The sequence below is a fragment of the Megalops cyprinoides genome, chromosome 5 (genome assembly GCF_013368585.1).
Source record: "Megalops cyprinoides isolate fMegCyp1 chromosome 5, fMegCyp1.pri, whole genome shotgun sequence".
Classification (NCBI taxonomy): domain Eukaryota; kingdom Metazoa; phylum Chordata; class Actinopteri; order Elopiformes; family Megalopidae; genus Megalops; species Megalops cyprinoides.
The window spans coordinates 32,416,484-32,437,458 of NC_050587.1; the positions used below are offsets into that span (position 1 = coordinate 32,416,484).

The 20,975-nt window shown below is 42.7% G+C and overlaps 1 protein-coding gene across 1 annotated transcript; it reads right to left on the bottom strand.

The window, feature by feature from the left end:
• Positions 1-6,681: 6,681 nt before the first annotated feature.
• Positions 6,682-20,975, bottom strand: zgc:109965 (uncharacterized protein LOC619266 homolog). Its single transcript, XM_036529969.1, has 16 exons — positions 20,869-20,975; positions 19,974-20,161; positions 19,035-19,225; positions 18,132-18,276; positions 17,476-17,573; positions 17,309-17,386; positions 11,789-11,892; positions 11,580-11,668; positions 10,469-10,608; positions 9,575-9,753; positions 8,724-8,811; positions 8,366-8,404; positions 7,576-7,748; positions 7,128-7,181; positions 6,897-6,975; positions 6,682-6,741 (listed from the first exon to the last, which is right to left on the bottom strand). Exons 1-16 carry the CDS (start codon positions 20,973-20,975, stop codon positions 6,682-6,684), a joined length of 1,812 nt encoding a protein of 603 aa, XP_036385862.1.

Sequence of the window (20,975 nt, forward strand, 5' to 3'; positions counted from 1 at the left end):
GTACATGCAGTGTGCCCTCGGGACCAGGACCGGGGAAACACTACGCTAAAGTAAACACAATGTATGTATTGAATGATTGATTTCTCTGTTCATCTCTGAACGCTTTAAGCAAACCAGCCAAAAGTCAATTATTCCTAAGTATAAACTCACACATACACACACATACACACACACACACACACGTGTATATGTGGAATATACAGACTAGTGTTGTGAGGTGTTACACTTGCATAATAATGTAGCTGACACTTGCTACTGTCCCATTAATTCCATTTCTTCTACCCACAAGAACAAGCTAGTCTCACTTCAGCATAGTCCAGTTTACAGCAGCTATCTTTATATGCTGTGATGTAATATTATTCTGACAGATCATTAAAAAGGTACAATACTGCCTTTATCCTATGTATTCATTTAGAATGATACAATGAGATGAGAAATACTTGCTGTTTAGTTTTATTCAATATGTTTAGATATACACATACACAATACACATTCAAGTAAAGTGTAAAAGTTTGAAAATAGTTTGAGGGGTGATATATACACACTCATACACAGAAAAGATTGTGTTTGAGAAGTTCAAAAATTCCTGTGAGCTTTGCGCTTAGCTTTAAAAACTGTTGCTTAGTAAGCTTGTTAAAAAGAAATAAATAAAGCCAGAAAGAAACAGCTGTGATGCTATGCATGAGTGGACATGGTTTCAGGTTAAGCTTTCTGAGACGAATTCCGGGTGAATGATGTAGTAACCAGCTTTGTATGGCTTGACCACTTGGAAACAGCTGTAGACACCACTGCAAGACAACAAGGATTGGGGAAAAAAAAAAACTTTGTTCATCAAAGGAAAAACTAACTACTTCTTGAGCTAGTGAAGAATTATCAGTTTGTGTCCCTCACTGGCTCAGTGCTTCTTTTTGTAGCCCAAAGGTCAAAATGTAGATAGACTGATATCTGGTGGACGCAAGACCTTGAAATGTGCAGCAGCAAACAAATATGATGTTCAAATCAGCAGGAAAAACACGCAGTAGCTGCCCTTGTAGTGATAATGTCGCACATGCGGCACAAGCCTGTTTCAGAACCTGGGACAAACTGCACTCTCCTTATTAATGTCAAAACTGCATTTGAATGTCTGTTATTTGGGGGGGGGGGGGGGGGGGTGGAAGGGATTGGTAGATTAGACTTGCAAGGTTTCAAAGTATAGATTTTTCATATAGAGTCTAGCTGGGTTTAGTTTTGTTTTAGATCTCAGTAAGGCTACAGGGCAATGCCTACCTTGGATCCATGGTTGTCTTTGAGCGGGATTTCCTGAAATACGTCTGTGGTTTAGGGTACCTGAGGGAAGCGCTCATGTCTGGGTTTTTGTCGACTGTTTCTTTGAGAAGCTCACTGCCTGAGGTTCTGTTAGGAAACATAAAAGGGGTCAGGATTTTCTTTCCTGATCATGCATTCATGATACCATATCGGTATTATTGGTATTATTTTTATTATAAAACAACAATATTGTGTCAGCGCATTCAATTTCTACAAAAAAAAACATCTAAAAGTGCCAGCTACTTCTATGGCTGGTGATGATTGTAATTTATGTATAATGTAAAATTCTGACATAAAGCCATGTAAAAGTCTGTTTTCATTTCGTGAAAATGGTTGCCAGTGAACACAAGTAGAATTCAACAAATTCTTTGCTAGCTTGCTACCATCTGTCTACTTCACATCTTCACACTTCTTGTAGTTCTTCTACTTTGCAACAGCCTTGTAGTAACTTTCTTTAGCAATAGGAGCAATAGGACTCAGACCTATGTCCTTGAATGGCGTGGGGCTGGAGGTCATGCGGACAGCCCAGAGTTCCATTTAGATGGCTATTGCCTTGCACCACGGTCATGGGGGATTCCATTTTGCTGTAAACAGCATCACACCATGGTGAATCAAAGTACATTACTATTATAGTAGACATTTAAGGTAACTAAACACATACACATAAACAAACTGATAAATGTAATAAAAAAAGAATAGACACATCTGTCTAATGTCATACGCATATTGGGCTATGCTCTTAAATCATTATCAGTAAAGGGGAGGCACTGTAGACCCCGTTAATGGATGGAGTCACCATATGCTCATCAATCATTGATTCATATGAGCTAATCATATGATTGTGCACTCCCCAGCAAAGCATTATGCGATAGCTCCAGGCTTTATAGAGGTTCATGAGGCTCACTGTTGCAACAGTATTCATTATAATCCATGTGAAAATCCTAACAAATTAGATCAGCCTCAAGTTACATTTATGGAAGTTGTTATTTTTTTTTATTTTTTTGAGGGAGTATATGCAGATGTAGTGCTGCTGAAAAACAAAAACATCAGAATGAAAGAACAGGGTTAAGATAATTAATGCTACCCCTGTGCATTCTTCAGGGTGTTTTGGAATTGCCTTTCTCTCAGAGGGGATTCAAAGGTCTGTGGTTTGCACAGCTGGCCAGAAGAGGGCAGTAAACGCGCCCGGGCTGAGCTCACGACTGGCTTGTGGGATGCTGCTCTTTCCGTGGCACCTGGCCTCAGCAGCATGCTTGCAGGCCTGTCCTCTGCTGGTAGGAACACACAATGCATCGTTTTGGAGGACTTATTTCACAAAATGTAGCAACAGTACAACATACAATATTAAATTCAAATACACCCAAAAAAAAAAAATCCTGAAAAAGTCGTCTTGGATGTAGGGGAAGTGGTGAGAGTAACATAATGCTAATTAACTAATTATGGCACTCTCATGGGCACAGCTATCTGACAGAGTGCCGTTGTTAGTGAGAGTTTCTAGCAGGTAATTTTTACCTAGCTACAGCCTGCGTTGTGAGTTAGTAAACTAGGGTTTGGTTCCAAACTCCTGCAGTTAAGATGTTGTCTGGTGTCTAAGTGGGATGCTAATCCAAGTAAGCAGTGTGAGGACGAGCTCGGTTAAAGGAGGTTGGGGGCAGTAATTACACCTGTCAAACAGGGTAATGACACTCTTGAGAACATGTAGAAGGACAGTACTGCCTCACTATCAGGTATGGCCTTTTAGCAATGTGCGAACATTGCATTGTATAGTGGAAGACTGCTATTTGGTTCAAAGCTCTGGCAGATAAGTTTGTTGCCTACCCCAGAAAGGTGCTTCTTGCCAAAGTGCCATAGAAGTAGTACTTGCATTGTTAGAAGAAACATAGCCATGTAACTGTGGTAAGGGACAGTAACAGCAGTAGCTGCAGATGTAGTCACACCTTGGCGTTGGACAGATGTGTGTCGGACAGGGGGGAAGAAACGTGTGCTGTAATCCAATGGCATCTGAGAAGGAAGTATCTGCCGAGGTCCATAGCTGGTTTGCAGTCTTCTGGGCAATAGGAAATCCTGGGAAGGAGACGTAATTCGACACTTCACACCCGGTTCTCAATAAATAGGGTCACATGGTCCAGTGTACTGCATTTGCTGGGTTTCATGGACAAATAAATTATAACAACATCTGACAGTTATCTTAACCAAAGCTGGATGTACATTTAGGTTAAATTAGATTTGAGTGATAAGTTAGACTCTTTAAATATGCATCATTTCAATTTAAAACATCTTACCCCAGTCCACTGCATTCCTTTGTACTATATACACTGTAGTATTGTATTACAGCATTGTTATCAGAGAATGTAAGGTATGTCACAAAGTTTACATCTTCTCTTGTTACAAAGAAGCAATAAATTATGTATTGTACTTTCATAGCTTTCACCCAGTTGAAATATAAGCTCTGAATTTGTCAGAGGTCTACACTGAATAAGGTACAGGTGGATGAATAAGATGAATGAGATAGATCTTAGACACATCTATGAATAGCAGCGGCAGAAAGAGCTAAATGAGAACATGTCCATGACATGGGGAGAAAGGGAAAATGGAAAAGAAGATAGGTTGTGTAGATTGCGTGATAATAACCAGAGGACCAAAAGCACAAGAAGAAAGAAGTGATGGTTTCCTCTCTCACTCTTACCGGTCTGGGGTGAGGGTTGTTTCTGCGGTGGGCAGAGGATGGCCTGGGACGAGTTGGCTTCCACCGACCCGGTGATCTGAACTCCTCTGTGTAGGTGCTGGTGCTGAACTGGAGACTCATCGCTCCTGCAGCTGCTGTGTCTCTGTGTCTCTTCTTAGCAACAGTCTCTCTTTCTACCTGCCTGCTTCTTTTGGAACAGCCCCCCACACACACACACCCACCCACTCTCTCTCTACCTGTATGCTTCTGATTGAACACCCTCCCTCTCTCTCGCTCTCTCTCTGTCTCTCTCTCTCTCTCTCTCTTTATCTCTCTGCATGTGAGCCCATGAGTTTCCTGCTCGCCTTTCATGACTCTTGCACACTACTGCTATCCCACTCTCTTCCTCTTTCCCTCTCTTTATCTCTGTCATCATTTGTTCTTCCTGGACAAGATAGCTTTCGGTACAACTTATATAAACTGTGTAAAAACTGTATATAAAAAGTACTTACTATAAACTATAATAAGAATATGGAAAAAAATGAGTGGAAGAAACTGTGAATTTTGCATTGGGTGTATGCCGCTTTCTAGAGCAGTGCCAGATGTGACCATTTCATGACTTGTGTGTACAGTGTACATGCATGCAGAATTTACTGCATGTGATGGACATACCTTGCACTTATGTAATGGGAATATTACGCACGGTTAATGACCACACCGTGTCGGGGGGCAGCAGTATTCAGTGAGAGTGGTCACATGACTCTTAGTGAGCATCATCAAAGCAGAGATCTCTGCAATCTGAGTGGGTGTCACTCAGCGGGTTCTAATCCCTTCTGTCTGGTTGGCCCGGTCTCGCATCCAGCTGCTTGGATTCCAACATGTCCGCTCTTCTCAGGGCTCGGAGCATTTCAGGCCATCAATAATTCAGCCGCAGGTGGAGAGACATGGTTGAGGTCCTTTGTGTCCCCTCCATTGGCGGCTGCTCATTGGGGTCCAGCAAGGTCACTTTTCCCCTTGAGTGACAAGGCTGAAACGGCCAATTAAAATCCAGTCAGTCCCAGCTGATGGATGCACAATGGAGACCCTTTCCCAAGCTCTAGTACAGCTCTTCCCTTCTCCTCTCTGTGCAAAGTGTCCCTTGTGTTCACCAGACTCTCTCTTCCATGTTTTACACTAAAGTGCACATTGTATCCCTTTTCAAGAACACTAAGAGGTGTAAGGGATACCATCAGTTCAGGAAATACTCACCTGTGTAGAGACTGATAAACAAAGCCGAAGAAATAAACACCATGGTCATGTCTGTAATGATCCACAGAAGAACACTTAGACCTTGTTTTAATTACTTGGTCAAGTTTTTTCAAAAAGAGGGGGTGTTCTGTAATGTTCCTTATGTTATCCAATGGCACAAAGGAAACGTTGCATCTTGGAGATAGAATCGTTATTACATTACATTATTGGCATTGAGCAGATGCTCTTACCCAGAGCGACTTACATTAGTTATAATGTTATCCATTTATACAGGTGGATATTTATTGAGGCAATTTGGGGTTAAGTACCGTGCCCAAGGGTACAACAGCAGTGCCCCAGCGGGGAATCAAACCGGCAACCTTTTGGTAATGAGTCCTGCTCTGTAACCACTAAACTACACTGCCACTCCATTCAGTGATATTCTTAGGGTTTCAGATGCATAGACTGCATAGAAATGCAACACTGCATAGAAAGACGCAAGGATGCATTCCATCAGTATCGTGTTTAGAATGACTGTCCCAAGCAAGGGCCCAGCATTTACTCATTCTTACTCTCCTCTACTCCAGGGATGGCAGCACAGCATGTAACATGCCTGGCCTGTAATCAGAGGGTTGTAAGTTTGAATCCATGCAGAGGGAAAGGGGGTTGCTCTGGCATTTTTAAAAAAGTGATTTAATCCGAATATCTTGAATAAATATCCACCTCTATAAATGGATCACACAAATCATCACAAAAACCTATGTACACAACAATCTGTACACACAAGGTCTGTAAAGCAAGTGGTAATAATTTGTCATAGCCTGTTTTTCAATATTGCTGCTGGTGTTCTAAAAATAAAGACAAAGGTAACGTACGTCCTTCCTCTGTGGCATTAAGGGTGATTGTAATATCCACTATCCTGAATACTTCCTACAGTGTGAGGGATCCATTCACTCTTACTGAATGCAGGGGGTTAGGTTACCTGGAAGTACTTCATTATTAATGCCTGAGTTCCGTTAAACTATGGCTGTATCAAACTTTTATGTCCATCTGGTCTGATTTAGTATTCCACTCTTACGATGACCACCTTCTATAAATAATACAAATAAGAGCAGCATTGAAAAACAAATAAACACGTGTTAAAAAAAAAAACAGATTATGTATAAACTATTATCATCAATAACAGCCCGACACAACACTGCATGACAGTGCGTAACAGTGTAATGTTTTTATTTAAAGTACAAAGTAAACAATTTTAGAAAAGTGGAACTCAAAAAGCATAAATACAGAGGAAGAAGAAGAAGTTAAAAATCTTGAGAGGGAATTCCCTCTATTGGCTTGTGTCAGCCTGTGAGGGTACAGAGAGTACCACCACAGTCGCCGATGGCTGAAGCCAGTCCTCAGCACTCAGGCCTATCGAATCCATCTCATCCTGGCTGTTTCCTTCTCCTTCTCACCGGCCCACAGTGCAGCTACCGTAGCTCTTACTGCTGCTTGGATCTCATAGCCATTTTGGTGAGCTTGGTGTACAGCTGTGAAAATTGCTGCAGATTAAATAGAGAGCCAATTAGAGTATGTGAGGCAACATCACAAAATCAAACAGCAGTTGTTTGGTAAAAAAAAAAAAAAAACAGCATAATAATTTCTGACTCTGAGTCCAGCTGTGAAGAGTATTTAACAGGATGGTAACAATAAATACCTGAACAGCAAAGTAAATTATTCCCAAGTAGGCAGTGATGCAGCCACCAAGGAAAAGGTCAAATGCAGCTGGCTTTACCCTGGGGAAGGGGTGGGGGGCAGTTGTCAGTCAATATAAAAAGCAAATTCATTACAGATAATTAGATATGTGGCATACGTTCTTTCATAATAAAAGACAGTCTACAGAGCATGTTTATTAAATTATTCCAAAGCTCTGTCTCAAGATACTGACCTGTACATCATCATTGGTTGATTCATCTGGTCAAAGAATGTGATCTCCGGCTCCCTAATTCAGGACATGACAAGAATTAGAAAGATGACACTGCCTTCTTTAGTTGAAATCCTGGTGTTTTTGGCACTAAGGTTGTGATATGCATCTCAGCAGTCAGGGCAGACAGGGTATCTGTGATTGGGAGTGTGTCTATTGTGTGTCTGTAGTCAGGGGAAGTGAGGTCTCTGTGAATGGGGGTTGACTTGGGTTGTGTACCTGTGGTCAGGGCAGGTGGAAGTGTCTGTGATTAGGGGCTGGGTTTTGGCTGTGTACCTGTGGTCATGGCAGGTGGAAGGGTCTGTGATTAAGGGCTGGGTTTTGGCTGTGTACTGACCGGGTTTTGGCTGTGCACCTGTGGTCAGGGCAGGTGGAGGTGTGTGTGATTAGGGGCTGGGTTTGGGTCGTGTACCTGCGGTCAGGGCGGAAGGTGTGCCTCAGCACCTGCTGCAGGTATCGGCTCAGCTGCTGCTCTAGAGTGTTGACCAGGAGGAGCAACGCAGGCTCCTTATCCAGCAACTGGGTGGCCCGGGGGACAGAGGACAGGAAGGACATCAGTGCAGACAGACGGCTGTCCTGTATCTCCTGTGGGAGAAGAGAGAGTGGTCAGAGCTCTTTCAGAGCATTCTCAGATTACAGAGGGTTTTAAAAGTGGTTCTTTCTAATGTAATGCCTAGCTATGGGCAGCAGATGGCAGCAGAATCATATTAAAGGCCAATGTGTCTCTCCCAACAGAAAAATATAAATTATAATATGATAAATAACAGTAATATGAATCTGACACAGAACAAGCAATTAATATATTTATGTCATTACTAAATTAAATATATACATGATTCAATGATAAATGATTTTGAATTTCCCCGGTATATGTCATAACAATTTTAACAATTTAAAATACAGTCTGCATCCTGTGTTTCTAAATAGTTGCAGATACATACGTATAAACATCAAGTCAAGTCAAGTCAAGTCAAGAGAGCTTTATTGTCAGCCCATCCATATACAAGTATACAGTAGGGTTGAAATAATGTTTCCCTAGGACCCACAGTGCTACATTTAGACAGTGCAAGACAAAGGCAACATAAAGTGCAATGGGAGCAGTGCAGTAATACAATAAGACAGTGGAAAGACTATAAAAAGTCAACAAATAACAAGACAATAAATAGACAAAGTGTGCAAGTGAAACATACTGAAAGCCTTACCATTTGGCCCTTAAAAACCTGCAGCTCCTTTGGGGAACCCTGACACAAAACAAGGAGGAAAGAGTCATTAACAGAACCTAAACAATAGAGTCTAGTGCCTCCATATCACTCTAGCAGGGTCTGCTGCACTGAGAACGAATCCTTCTCCCGTTAACTGCCACGCATAATGAATCGATCAATCAGTTCTGATTCACTGAGTATCTTATTACTGCCACCGCTAAAGAGCGTCAAATTCAGCGGAAGGCCATTAACATCGCTCCGCCGATTCAATTCTGCTCCGACAGCCTCATCCGTCCTCTGCCCATCCACCCTGCGCGTCACTTGCGCGGTCACCTAACTTTGATAATTGGAGGCGCACCTTGTCGGAGAGGTTGTACATGAAACGGGCGAGGGCCTCAGCGATGATGACAGCGTTGCGTTTCAGCTTCCTGATGTCCACCTGCGAGCTTCGGAGAGACAAAAGGGGTCATGCGGGACTCGATGGAGCGGCACTGACAAGTCTAAATGGGGATATGAATGGGAGCATTCTCGGGCAAATTGACCCTTTCTGTAAAACGGGAAATCAAAGGACGTCGTAATTTTTTTTGGATTGGCAGAAGTGACTGAATTGTCAACTAATTTCAGCGGAGACTGTCAGCAAGTCCAATGCCGGTGGCAAAGAATTCTGGGTAGTATGACAGGAGATGAGTGTCGTGTCTGCAAAAGGAGGAGTGGCCCCCAGCCAAGCCTAGCCCCTTTAAAGCTCTGCTGCAGCAACATGTGGAACCTTCCAGTCTGAGCGCTTTAACATGCTGCTGTACTTTTTATCCAGCTGTCACTCTGCTGTCCCTGTGCTGATTATGTACTTTTGCATACTGATTGTTTTTTTGTTTTTTTGTTCTCTCAATGTGAAAGCTCTCATAACTCAACAGATTCATTCCCTCCAATTACACAAATTGCATCCTGGCACATGCCCGGATTCTACAAAGTGATCGTTTGTAGGCGGAACATTTTATGTGTTGATATCGGCCTCTGCCAGAGGTCTGGATCGTTATGTACACTTGCCTCCTTCATTTGTGATTTGTCTACGGGACAAACTGCCGTTTTGTCATAAACAAATGACCGCTCCCCCATTGTAGCCTGGCTTCATCCCCAGCCAGTAACCGCTGGCCCCCACTCCCCTATTTAGGCCTCAGTAAGTGTGTTTCAGAATCACCCGCTGAGACTCACATAGTGTCCAGGATGGAGCCCCTCTGCTCCGACCGTGGGTCCTCCAGGTGAGACAAAGTGAACCCTGGGATCCGACGCATGCCGTACCGCTCATGCTCCCAAGCCACTGTGGACTCCCCCAAGTTGATCTTCTTGTGGACCATTCCTAGCTTCACCCAGGGAAACCGGGAAGAAACCACCTAAAACAACGGGGGGGGGGGGGCAGGGGATCAGATACAGACAGGATTGGGCCTGGGCTTCTATTACCATTACATTATGCTACGGATTGACTGAGAAACAAAGAGCATTTTTTGGTAACTGGATCTGGATTTGTGTCCACCTACATCTTTTTTTTTTAATCATACAGCTGGAACTGGGGTGCCTCACTTAGTTAAGGAAGAAGGTGTTGTTGCATTATAGGTATATCAGAACTATACCTGTAAACTCAGTCTGCTAACATTACTGGTACCTGCTAGTTTACAATGAAGCCATGGATGAAGCAGAAAGCAGCGTAACTAACCTTCCTCTGTTAGAACTAAAAAATACAGAGATCAACACTGACGCAAAAAAGGAGCAAAGCACTATCACTGATCACGGTAAAAAAAAAAAAACTAGAGGCAGAGAGAAGTCATATAGAGTCTCTTTTGGAGGAAAAACACAGCATTGCACTGCAAAAGTCCAGGCAGTTGTCTTGACCACAGAGCTAACCAGCATTTAGTGTGACATCATGTACTGCAGTTCTGGTTGCATGTAGCGCAATAGAGAAGCAATCACTTGGTCAGTTAACTCTGGGCCAAGCCTGGACTAGGTTGGCTCCAGGTGCATGGCAGAGAAGGTGTATAAAGTCACAGGAGACTTATTTAAACAGCTGGGACACTGAGGTCAGCATGTCCCCACCCTCCCACTTTTCCTAACCTGCTCCAGCTCTTTGATGAAGGCGTACTGAGGGGTGCCAGGCTTGGGCGGGCGGGAGACATGCAGAAAGAGTCCATCTCCATTGGCCAGAGTGTCCAAACATAGCACAAATGCCACACTGTCATGAAGGAGGCTAGATTCTGTAAAGAGACATGACAGAGTATATGCACAATATGGTAATCACTGTGATTGATACCAATAATGACTCTATTCCTTCCAGCATCAATGTACTTATTCTTAATCTTTGAATATCAAATTACAGCATTTTTCCTCAGTACTTCCACAACCTTGAATGCAACCATGAATTTGGTGTTCACTAAAATGAACGCAACATGTTGTGTAAGAACCAAAAAAAGGAACCCTTGGTCATATTCGTCATCCAAAATTCAGGAAATGGCATGTTGCAGTTAGACTGAATAGAAGCCATGGTGATAACATTAATCATGCAGACACTTGCAATCAGGATGCATTCAACAGGCATCACACAACACTCTCTAGAGAGGATGCTGGAATATGGAGTTCACAAGTTGAGATCACAGAGAATGTTTGAAAAGTTCTGCACTTCATCTCCCAACAGCCCATGTGCTAGATGTTTTCTGCAGTTTTGCCAACTGAAAACAGACAGAAGAATGAGGGAGATGAGTGGGAAGAATCAGTTTGATTTTGTGCGGCTGGGTGTATTTTTTGCCTCTGAAAGTCACTAATCAAGCGCCACTGTCACCAGCCCATAACTGCGATCAAATTCCAGGATGCAAAACCACATAGCTGATCACTCATTGTCTTCTAGATTGGCAGCTGCTTACAGTAAAAGGGAAATTTAATTTAAAAAAAATTAATAAGGATTGTGACTAAAATTATGACAGCAGTGCAGGAAGGCACAAAACAAAGCACAGCTCAGTGCACAGAAGTGATTTAAGCTAGGCAACTTCAGCTTAATTATCCTTAAAACTACAGCTTCTTGACACTGGGGTGCTGCAAATCAAGCTTCACACAGCAGGGGAATTAAGGTCATCTGCTTCAATTACCCTGCTGCCCTGTCCTGCCTTCAGATCAATGTGGATCAACACATAGTTAAAATTCGCAAAGAACAAAGAAACTAAGATAAACCCACCCGCGTGATCCATATTTTCCTCTATCCATCGCTTGGTACCTTGGAAGTTGTACTTGCCACCACCCGTTAGAGAGAAAAGGAGGTGATACCTAGAAAAAAAGTAACACCACTTCTGCATTTTTGGCAGTTTAGATGGTGCCCGTTTGTTCAGTACACCTATCTGTAAACTTTGCTTTGTTTAAATGTCCCCCTGTAGCGCGGTAACTCACGGTGCGTGGCTGCGGGGGTCGCTGTACAATTGGTGAAAGAGACGGATCAGCTCCAGGAGAATGGCCACCCCGCTTCCGTTGGAATCGGCTCCGTATGACAGCCACTGTCACAGAGATACACACCGGCAGGGTCAGTAACAGCTGTTCCCCAGAAATATTTAAAACAGTGAGGCTAATTCTCTGTCAATACCGCCAAGGCAAGTGGATGTACTGTACAGTCTATAATATGACCATATTTTGGGGCTCAGCCTGGTGTCCAAAGCACTACTGTTTTAATATATGAAATTTTTATAAATTATAGATATGCACGTATATCACCTTCCACTAACCCTAACCCTAACCATAAAACATGATTTAGTAATTAATATTTTTTGTTACACATGTGGACTGACGAGTTATGTCATTTAGAGTAAGATTATTTACTTTTACATTTAGTCATAGCAGATGCGCTTGTCCAGAGTGCCTTTCAAAAGTGTATGCCAAAAGGTTAGAGTAAGGGAAAATAAATAAACACTTTCATAAGTAGTAATACATGGTAAAATTACATTTGTCTGATTCTTTATACCACACCATATCACATTAAAATAATAAATAATAAATGTGTCATTGCCAATTTACAATACAGACACATATAACATTAAAACTATATAACAGTGAGATTTAAAACTGTGAATGATTGAGAAGGAGGAATACTCAAAAAATTATAACCCTGATAAACAAAAAAAAGTTGCCTACAACTGCACAATAACTTCATCTGATTTTCATTTGTTGGCCATTGGTCACAGGCCAATGGCTGCTGAAGAGGCAACTGGACCGGCAGATGGACAGCAGGTCATGTGACTGCATCATCCAATGAAAGCGTGTGGAGAGAGGCTGAGAGCCTGAGGTTTCTGAGTCAGGCCATTTCTGTTGAAGTTAATCCTTGTAATCAGCTCCTCCTTCACCCTTCCTCCTAGCCAAGAGCTCTTTCAGGTTTTCTCAGGTCCCTTCCCATAAGCCCCTCTGTTGCAAACATATGGAGTAGCCTCTTTTACACAGACTACCTGTGCGTGTAGACAATATGAATGTCTTTCAGACACAACAGCCATGTGAAGGTGGAGCATAATAATGTTTAAGACAGTAATATGATGGTATGAGAGTTTGAATGAAACTTCATGGACAGTTTCAGATATATTCAGCTATTCACATATCTGAAGGGACAGAGACTGCTTTCAAGCAAAAACAGACTGTTTTTTTGTCCAAAAAATAACAGCAATGACAAAACACAGAAATGAACCTCCACAAATACTGTACATAACACACCCAGCACCCAGACGGGGAAGACCCAGATACCCCCTAAGGCCTTTTGGATCGGGAAGTAGAAGTGCTGGGGGCAATTTTTAGACAGTAGGCTTGGAGACAAAGCCCAAGCCTGCAACATCATCCACAGCAATATGAGCGATCAACTCAGGCATCTCCCTTCGGACTAAAGCAAGAAAAGCCTAACATTCACCCACCAAAGGACCAGTTCACAAGCAGCATCCCAAGCTTATCAGGTGACTCACGCCACCACCGAGCCGCTCAGCCACAGAAGAGGCACTGAGAGTGCAGGTAACGGAACAAAATGAAATTCACAGCTTTTCATTAGTAATGCTATTATCTTTATGTGGTTATTACAACTCGATCACTGGCACATGAATCAAAAGCTTTGCTTGGATGACATGTCAGTCAGGCTCATTATTTTGAGATTAATAAACTCCAGTAAGGAGAGGTGTTGGGTGAGTCTTGGGGACGGTGACACGCTGTTCAGCATTAACAGCAAGCGTAATGGCAAATTAATAGCCACCAGTGGGAGAGTTCATATTTAATTAACATCATTCTTCACGGGGGCTGTGCAGAAATACTAATAAAAAATTCACTGTTGGACACAGTACTCAAATCCAGTAAAGACAGGCTATTTTTCTGTAGCATAAAATGCAGCTTTTTGTAGCATATAATTATGGTCATATTACTGATTATTATTGTACCAATATTTATATTAGTAGTTAAAGTCTGCATCATGTTTTCTGTATTTCCATTATCTAGTCATTTATTTCACATTGATACTCCTTCTTTGGCAATGCTGTACATAGTGAAGGCAATAGGAAAATGTATCAATTACAGACACAAGACTAGGATTTCATGCCTTTTCATTTAGTAAGTTTTCTGAATTCTTTGATTCTTTGTGTTAACCATCTGGATCACATCATAAGCCTCAAATGTTAAACCTATAGAGCTTGTCATCGATCTAAAATATAATGCCCTCATGATTTTGCCATAATGCTGTAGCAAAGTAAATGCATAGCCATTATGTTAGAGCATTGCTGTGAGAATGCTACGAGTCAGCAGTGGGTTATACACAGTCATTTAGATTGTTGGCAATGAGATGGGGGGGGGGGGGGGGGGGGGGGGGTGGGGCGGGTGGGGTGGAGAGAGTGAGAGAGAGAGAGAGAGAGAGAGAGAGACTGAGTACATGCTTGGTAACCACAGCATAGCGATAGAGAAAGGCAGACATGACAAACTGGCAATGAAAATAAGAAAGGCTCAGTGGTCTCTGTGAGACAGGTGAGGTAAAAAGGGAGATGTACCTTCTTCTATTGTGTAATAAATTAAATAATAATTATTATTATTGAAAAATATTTTGGATATTTTGAATTATACCTCCATACATTAAATAAATTATATGATAAAGAAAAATTAAGAAAAAAAAAATATTCTCAGGAAGGGAGGCGCTGCATCTTTGGAAGGAAAGTATATGTCTGAGTACCAGTCTAATGGACAGTGGGCAGTCTAATGGACAGTATCTGACCAGAAACTTAAAAAATGTAGAATTTATGTTTCCTATCCTTAATTAATTTTTTTTTTTTTTAACTATTCCTGTTTTAGTAATCAATCATTTTTAGGACACTAATAGTCATTTTGCCTAAGTCACATTTCTTTGAAAAATGCTTTAGAAATACTGTCCATTTGTGTGGTCATGCCAAAACGGCTTGTTTGAATAAATGAAAATGAGAGGGGGAGAGAGAGAAAGGTGGGGTCAGAGAGGAGAGAGGGAAAGAGTGGGCCGTGAATAGTGTACGAGAGTCACTGGAGGTGAGCAGGAAACTCGTGGGCTTATACAAAGAGAGAGAGAGGGAGGGGGACAGAGAGGGATGGAGGTGGAGATGGGACGCTTCTTCAAGGACAGGGAGTGGTTTGATTTATTTGTCTATTTATTTAACGGCTGAGCAAGTTTCGACTCACACGCATCTGTTCCAAAGCCAAGTACAAGAGGGCTGAGGACAGAGCAGCGGGGGGACTGTCACTTTGACTTATCGATTAACTTGGGTGCTGTGGACACGGCTTTCGTTTCAACTTAACAGATACTTGATCTGCACTTGCTTGTTCTGTATTCTACAACACCACACCCTAATGACAACCTGACAGTGCCATTTTATGGTAACCCCCAATATGACCATGATCAGCTTCCTGGTCAGAGCTGCAATAATGATTCCAACTAATTAGTAACTGGGGTATTATCAACATCGGATACCCCGAGAGCACAGCGTTGCAATCAAAAACAGGAAAACCAAAAACAACCGCTGCATACTGTAGCGCAGTTTAGGAATAAATTTGTAAAAATATCTACCCCCTCAAGAGATTCCAAACTTCCTTGTACAGCTCTTCTTGATGGTAATATATTATCAGCCTTGATAGACCTTTCTCCCAGAACAGGCACCTTACGCATATACGGGCTCTAGCATTAAAACAGGACATACATTGTTTCATGTCTTTCTGTCTTTTGTACAAAACCACAGTGCCCCCAAGCACATATGGTATAATTAAATCAAATAAACGGTCCACAAAAAGGGTCTGTCAGCAGCACCGAGTATAACTAGAAGGCTTCAATCATTTAAAAGTTACAGAAAAACTAAGGCAAATAAGATCAAAATTGACATGTTGGGCCTGAGTTACACATTTTTATTGACTTCCAAATCTGTTAAGCGGCTGTCATTCATGAGATGAACGAGCTGTTTCAGCATTCAGGGGAATCAAGAATCAATGCCTGTGCTGTGAATGCACCATGGTTAGTCACTGCTCAATGCAAAGTGCTATTACAGTGCGCTTTATGATGCCCTGACCCCCTTTGAGTTCAGACACCTGACACCTGGTGATGCTCAATATCAAACACTTCACTCTCCTGAAACGTCTCTGCAGAGATAGACACCTGGTGACTGAGGCAGTTCACAAATCACAGCCATGAAACTCACTATCTCACAATAAAATCCCAACACCAGTGGAGTGGAGGAGTGGTGAGAGTTGTGAGGCTACATCCCTGTCAGGTTTTCTGTCTCTGTACCCTCAAATGGAGTTCTTTATCTCAGTTTTTCCTAGTAAAAAGCTAACAAAATGAATGGATGCAACACTATAACCATTGCAAGTTGACAGGGAAAAAATCATCTGCAAAGAAATATATTGTAACAATAATGATTTGAATGGCCCACTTGAATGAGCCATAAAGCATATGTTTCTTTTCCCCAGCATTGTTATAACTAGACAGTGGTAATGTAAATTAGTCAATTTCTCTCTAACACCCTCACCAATCTGAATTAATTGACAGGCTCATTTTCAATGTGAATTCCTATGTGAAACTGTCTTCAGGAAGTGGTACCTGGAATTTCAATTATAATCCTGCTGTTCCCAGCATCAGTAAACAGTATGTAAATAATTCAACTGCTGCTGCCTTTGCTGAAGGTCTGTTTGCAACAGACTAGATATTAATGACTTTGCCAAGGGGTGGGAGAGCCAACCATCTCCATAACAAAACTGTGGCAATGGCAACAGCTAGATTAATTCCCAGAGCTTCATGGTGAAGGAGCTCCCGATTTCACTTGAGGTCCAGGACCAATTAAAAAAATTAAGCCTCCTGATCAGATATGATAAACCGAGTGGAGAAGGGTGAGGCATTTGTGTTGATATAATAAGAACAGAAACATTTGGAATTCTAAGCTGTCATTAAGAACCAGATCTGCATGTTTGTTAAATGTGTTTGTCCTAATAACATAAATAGATTGATCCAGATTCTGACTGTTCCTGAAATATCAGAGGAATCATCTGCATAATATAATCCACATTTGTGACAAGAGACCTTTTATATCAAAGTTTTTCAGCCTTTGGGTCAAGGCCCCCCCCCCCAAAAAAAAACTGGTCTGTTGTGAGTTTAGAGTTTAAAAAAGCAGTGACAAAGAGAGACCTTCAAAGGAATAATAATGGTTGTACAAATTTTATGGTCTGTTAGTTAAGTGTCTTAAATTAACAAAATACTCTGGGACAATATACCAAACTACTAACATTTCTTTTAATCGGGCATAGCTTTGTGGATGGTATTTGTTGTGATATACACTCAAGCCAGTATCACAGTGCAGACAGTTTGTGTTTTGCATGAACTATGGGCAAATCTGTGGGATTCAGATATCTGACAGGACAGGAGCAATCAGAATGACCTCAGAAGGCCAGACTCACAGGGGCGAGGCCGAAGGAGTCGTAGTGGGCGGTGATTACAATGGTGGGTAGGTCCTCCCCCTTCCCTGGAAGCACTCCCTGAAACACAGGAAAGGTGTGTGGAGATGACGTGACCATTCCAGGTTTGCTGGTGGTGTGGAAACAGGGTCAACGGCGGGTGACCTCACCTCCAGTGTGACGATGGCTGTGTCGGTGACAGGTTTGATTGGAGAGTTGTTGCTCACTATTATCTGAAACCCACTCGTTATCACCATGCTGGAGAAGACTGCAGAGAGACAGAGAGAAAGAGAGTTGGGGGAGGGAGAGAAAGAGAGAGGCAGGGGAGAAAGAGAGAGAGAGAAGAGGAGGGAGGGAGAAAAAACAAAGACGCAGTAGCTCAAGCTATTGAACAGACAGGCACATCACACAGAGATGAAAGTTCACATTGTTCAATTAAGTTCCTTGTTTTTTTGGGTCACACAGTTGACGTTTTTCATAGCGCAATTAACTTTTTTTTGTTAAACTATTAATTTTTGTTGCATTGTTAACTCTTTGACATGGTGTGCTCTTATCTGTGTTCTTTTTACTTTTCTACTACACCTCTACTACTCCTCTTTATGACGTTTCTTTAATATTATGCTTTTATCCCTCCATCCTTCCATACCAACAGCTTATCTTATGATCATTATCTTTTCTATTACTTATAGCATCGCTGTACTTGCCTTTTTCCACTGTTGATTTACCTGTCACACTGTTAACATTTCTGTTACACCGCCATGTCTTCTTCTAGCAAAATACAGAATGCGTTTTAAATGAGTCCGCCTCTCTCCTTGCCCCCTCTCACCTCGCACCAGTATGGACAATCCCTTGGCTGCGGCGGCCATCTTGAGCTGGTCATACATGAACAGCAGCTGCTCGTCTTCCGGAGCAACATACACAGGTATCAGGGTCTGGTTCCGCAGTGTCTCTGCCTCAGTGACCATGAAGCCCTGCGGACACACAGGCATCCCACTCACATCCATATGGAAGCACACTTTAAAAACAGGTTGAGTTACTGTAGGGTCTGATTTAGGGATCAATTTACCATATAGGGTCCTGAAGTATACTGGCATAAAAATACATTCAATTAGGCAAAACTTTTTATTAGTGGCTGAAATATCACAGCTTACTGTATGTATGAGTCTAGTAAGTTTGAGTTTTCTCAAGTTATTGCACATACACTAAAAAGCGAGTTTATCAAGAGGATCATCACAGGGATGCATTTGAGTATCTTCAGTGAGAATATTCAGGGAGGTCTTCATCTCGAATGAATTTATGCCTTTTAATCTCCGATTTGATGAATCAATGAGAGACCGGGGCCTGCACTTGCATGCGGGATATCATTTGGAGCTATAAATAATGGCTGCTTTCCCATGGGGCCTGACAGCACCACGCTATCTGAGATTAATTGTCATTTGTGGAGTCATTTCAGCCTGGGCAAAACTCAATCTGTTTCGCCGTGACAGCCTTTCTTCCCAGTGTCACAGGCAGATGAAGTGACATCTCGACTCATTCATCGCCGTACAACAGGTGAGTGTGACAGGATGCGTCTGGGGCGTCTCCGGGACGACATTGAAAGGACGGAAGATCACTTGTGACAATCTGTCAAAGCGAGTTTCTCGTCATTGGGTGATTGGGGGCCGACAGCGATTGCGATCCTCCGCCATTATCAAAGGCCGAGCACGTCCACGGGGGGGAGGCGGTCTACCTGGATGACATCCTGGGGGACTGCGGAGATGTTGCTGGGCAACAGGATGAGGACGGCGGCGGCGTTCTGGCGAAGGGCCTCCCGGTACCGGTGCATGGTGAAGTCTGGGAGCTTCATGATGACGCAGCGGCGGTTCAGGCCCGGGTCGTCCACCCACTGTCCCTCGGCGACCACTATAGCGCCACGGCAACCTGCAGTAAGCGTTAGCCAGGTCAGTTTCAAACATGCACACACTGTAAAGCACAGCACTTGCCTGCCATACATAATGTATACCTGAGAGCCACAGTGCACCTAGGTGATGGTATGAGTAAATAACGTGCAGTAAAACTCTTAAGCAGGACATTCCATTAATAATTAGTCTCATGGCTATAGGGCCTTGGATGCATGCTCTCTACATACACAACTACGCCTAAGGCTAATTTAAAAATGTCTATGAATTCTCTGACAACACAAAATGTGAAGTCATTGTTAGGAAATGCAATTTAATTACAAGGTAAAGCAAGAATCATTTTCAGATAATGGTCATAGATAATCCCATTTCATCACATTTACATTCTACATGGCATATAGGGTGTGCAATTAACCCTTTTCCTGCCATGCAGTTTACACAGTCAAGTAGGGATAACTTTGCTTGGTATCATATATTGTGGCTATTTTAATGTTCAGTATTCTAGTGTGCGGTGTGCACGGATTCAAAGTACACAAACATATATTTAAAAAGGGAAATAGTGACTACATTCAGCAAATGTTATCGTGCATTAGTTTCTTAAAAATTGACCCATTAAGTAATAAGCCGAGATTCATATATGACACTACAGATCCAGAGTTGCCTATTTGTGCATCACAGAACAAAACCGAGACGCATCTATGACATCACCATCAAGTATTCGTGTCTACCATCGGTTATTTGCTTTCCTTCCCATAGACGCTGCTGCTTACCGTGTTTCTCCTGCTGCAGGTTGTACTGCTGCATCCTGTAGGCGGTGAACTCATGGGTCACAGCGGGGATGTCCACGGAGCGCACCAACTGCACTGACAGCAGGAGCAGCATGGCCGCCCCCGGGTTTTTAAACAGCATGGCTCCTAACCCCGCCCCTGGCCTGCAGGATGGATTGTGGTCTCTTGTCCTAGGGAGGGCAAGAATGGTTGGGAGGTTATGGGACACACACCAGAGGGGAGTCCCCTTTGCGAAGCGAGTGAGCCATGCTCGTGTGCTGTTATAGTTCAGATTCGTTGGCCGAACCGCCACAGTGTGTACCCGTCCACTCTTGAAATGAGCTGCTGGGCTTTTTAGCGGGCTGTGGGGCAAATGATGAGCCTGGTAAGACACAACACATAGCGACCTGCAGAGACGCAGGATCAGAAAAAGCTGAAAGTTCTGCAAAAAGCTCAATCATGTGGTTGAAACTGTGTGTTATACAGACCTGTGGATCATTACAAGAGAAATGGGATCATCTGGAAGGGACAGAGAATAAGGTGATTGTTTCTGTACACTGTATGCATTGCCTGTGGCTAAGTATTGGCAAATTACTATAAGACAAGTATTAATTACAAATAATAAAAATCCTAGTTATCACAAATACACAAGTCAAATCTGACCCACTTTTGTTGAGTAATTCTAAGATCTACACAGGAACACAGATGTCAACATTTCCTTTCAAGGAGGTAGGAGTTACACTAGCAGGTGAATACAAGAGCTGCACAGTTATGGCTGAAGTGAAGTCTTGTCCTACAGTGTGTTCGCCTGTTTCCTGACCCCAAGACTTGTACTGTCCATCTCAAAAGACCTGTTGTCTCACTCACGTGTGTCTAGCAGAGACTGTCCAATGGCTACGTTGTGGAGACGGCGTGGGAGCTCTGTGCTGACCGCAACCTGGACTCGTACTGCCTACCTAGGAAGGGTGGCTGGGGACAAGCCTGTTGGTAAGTCCCGTCCACCAT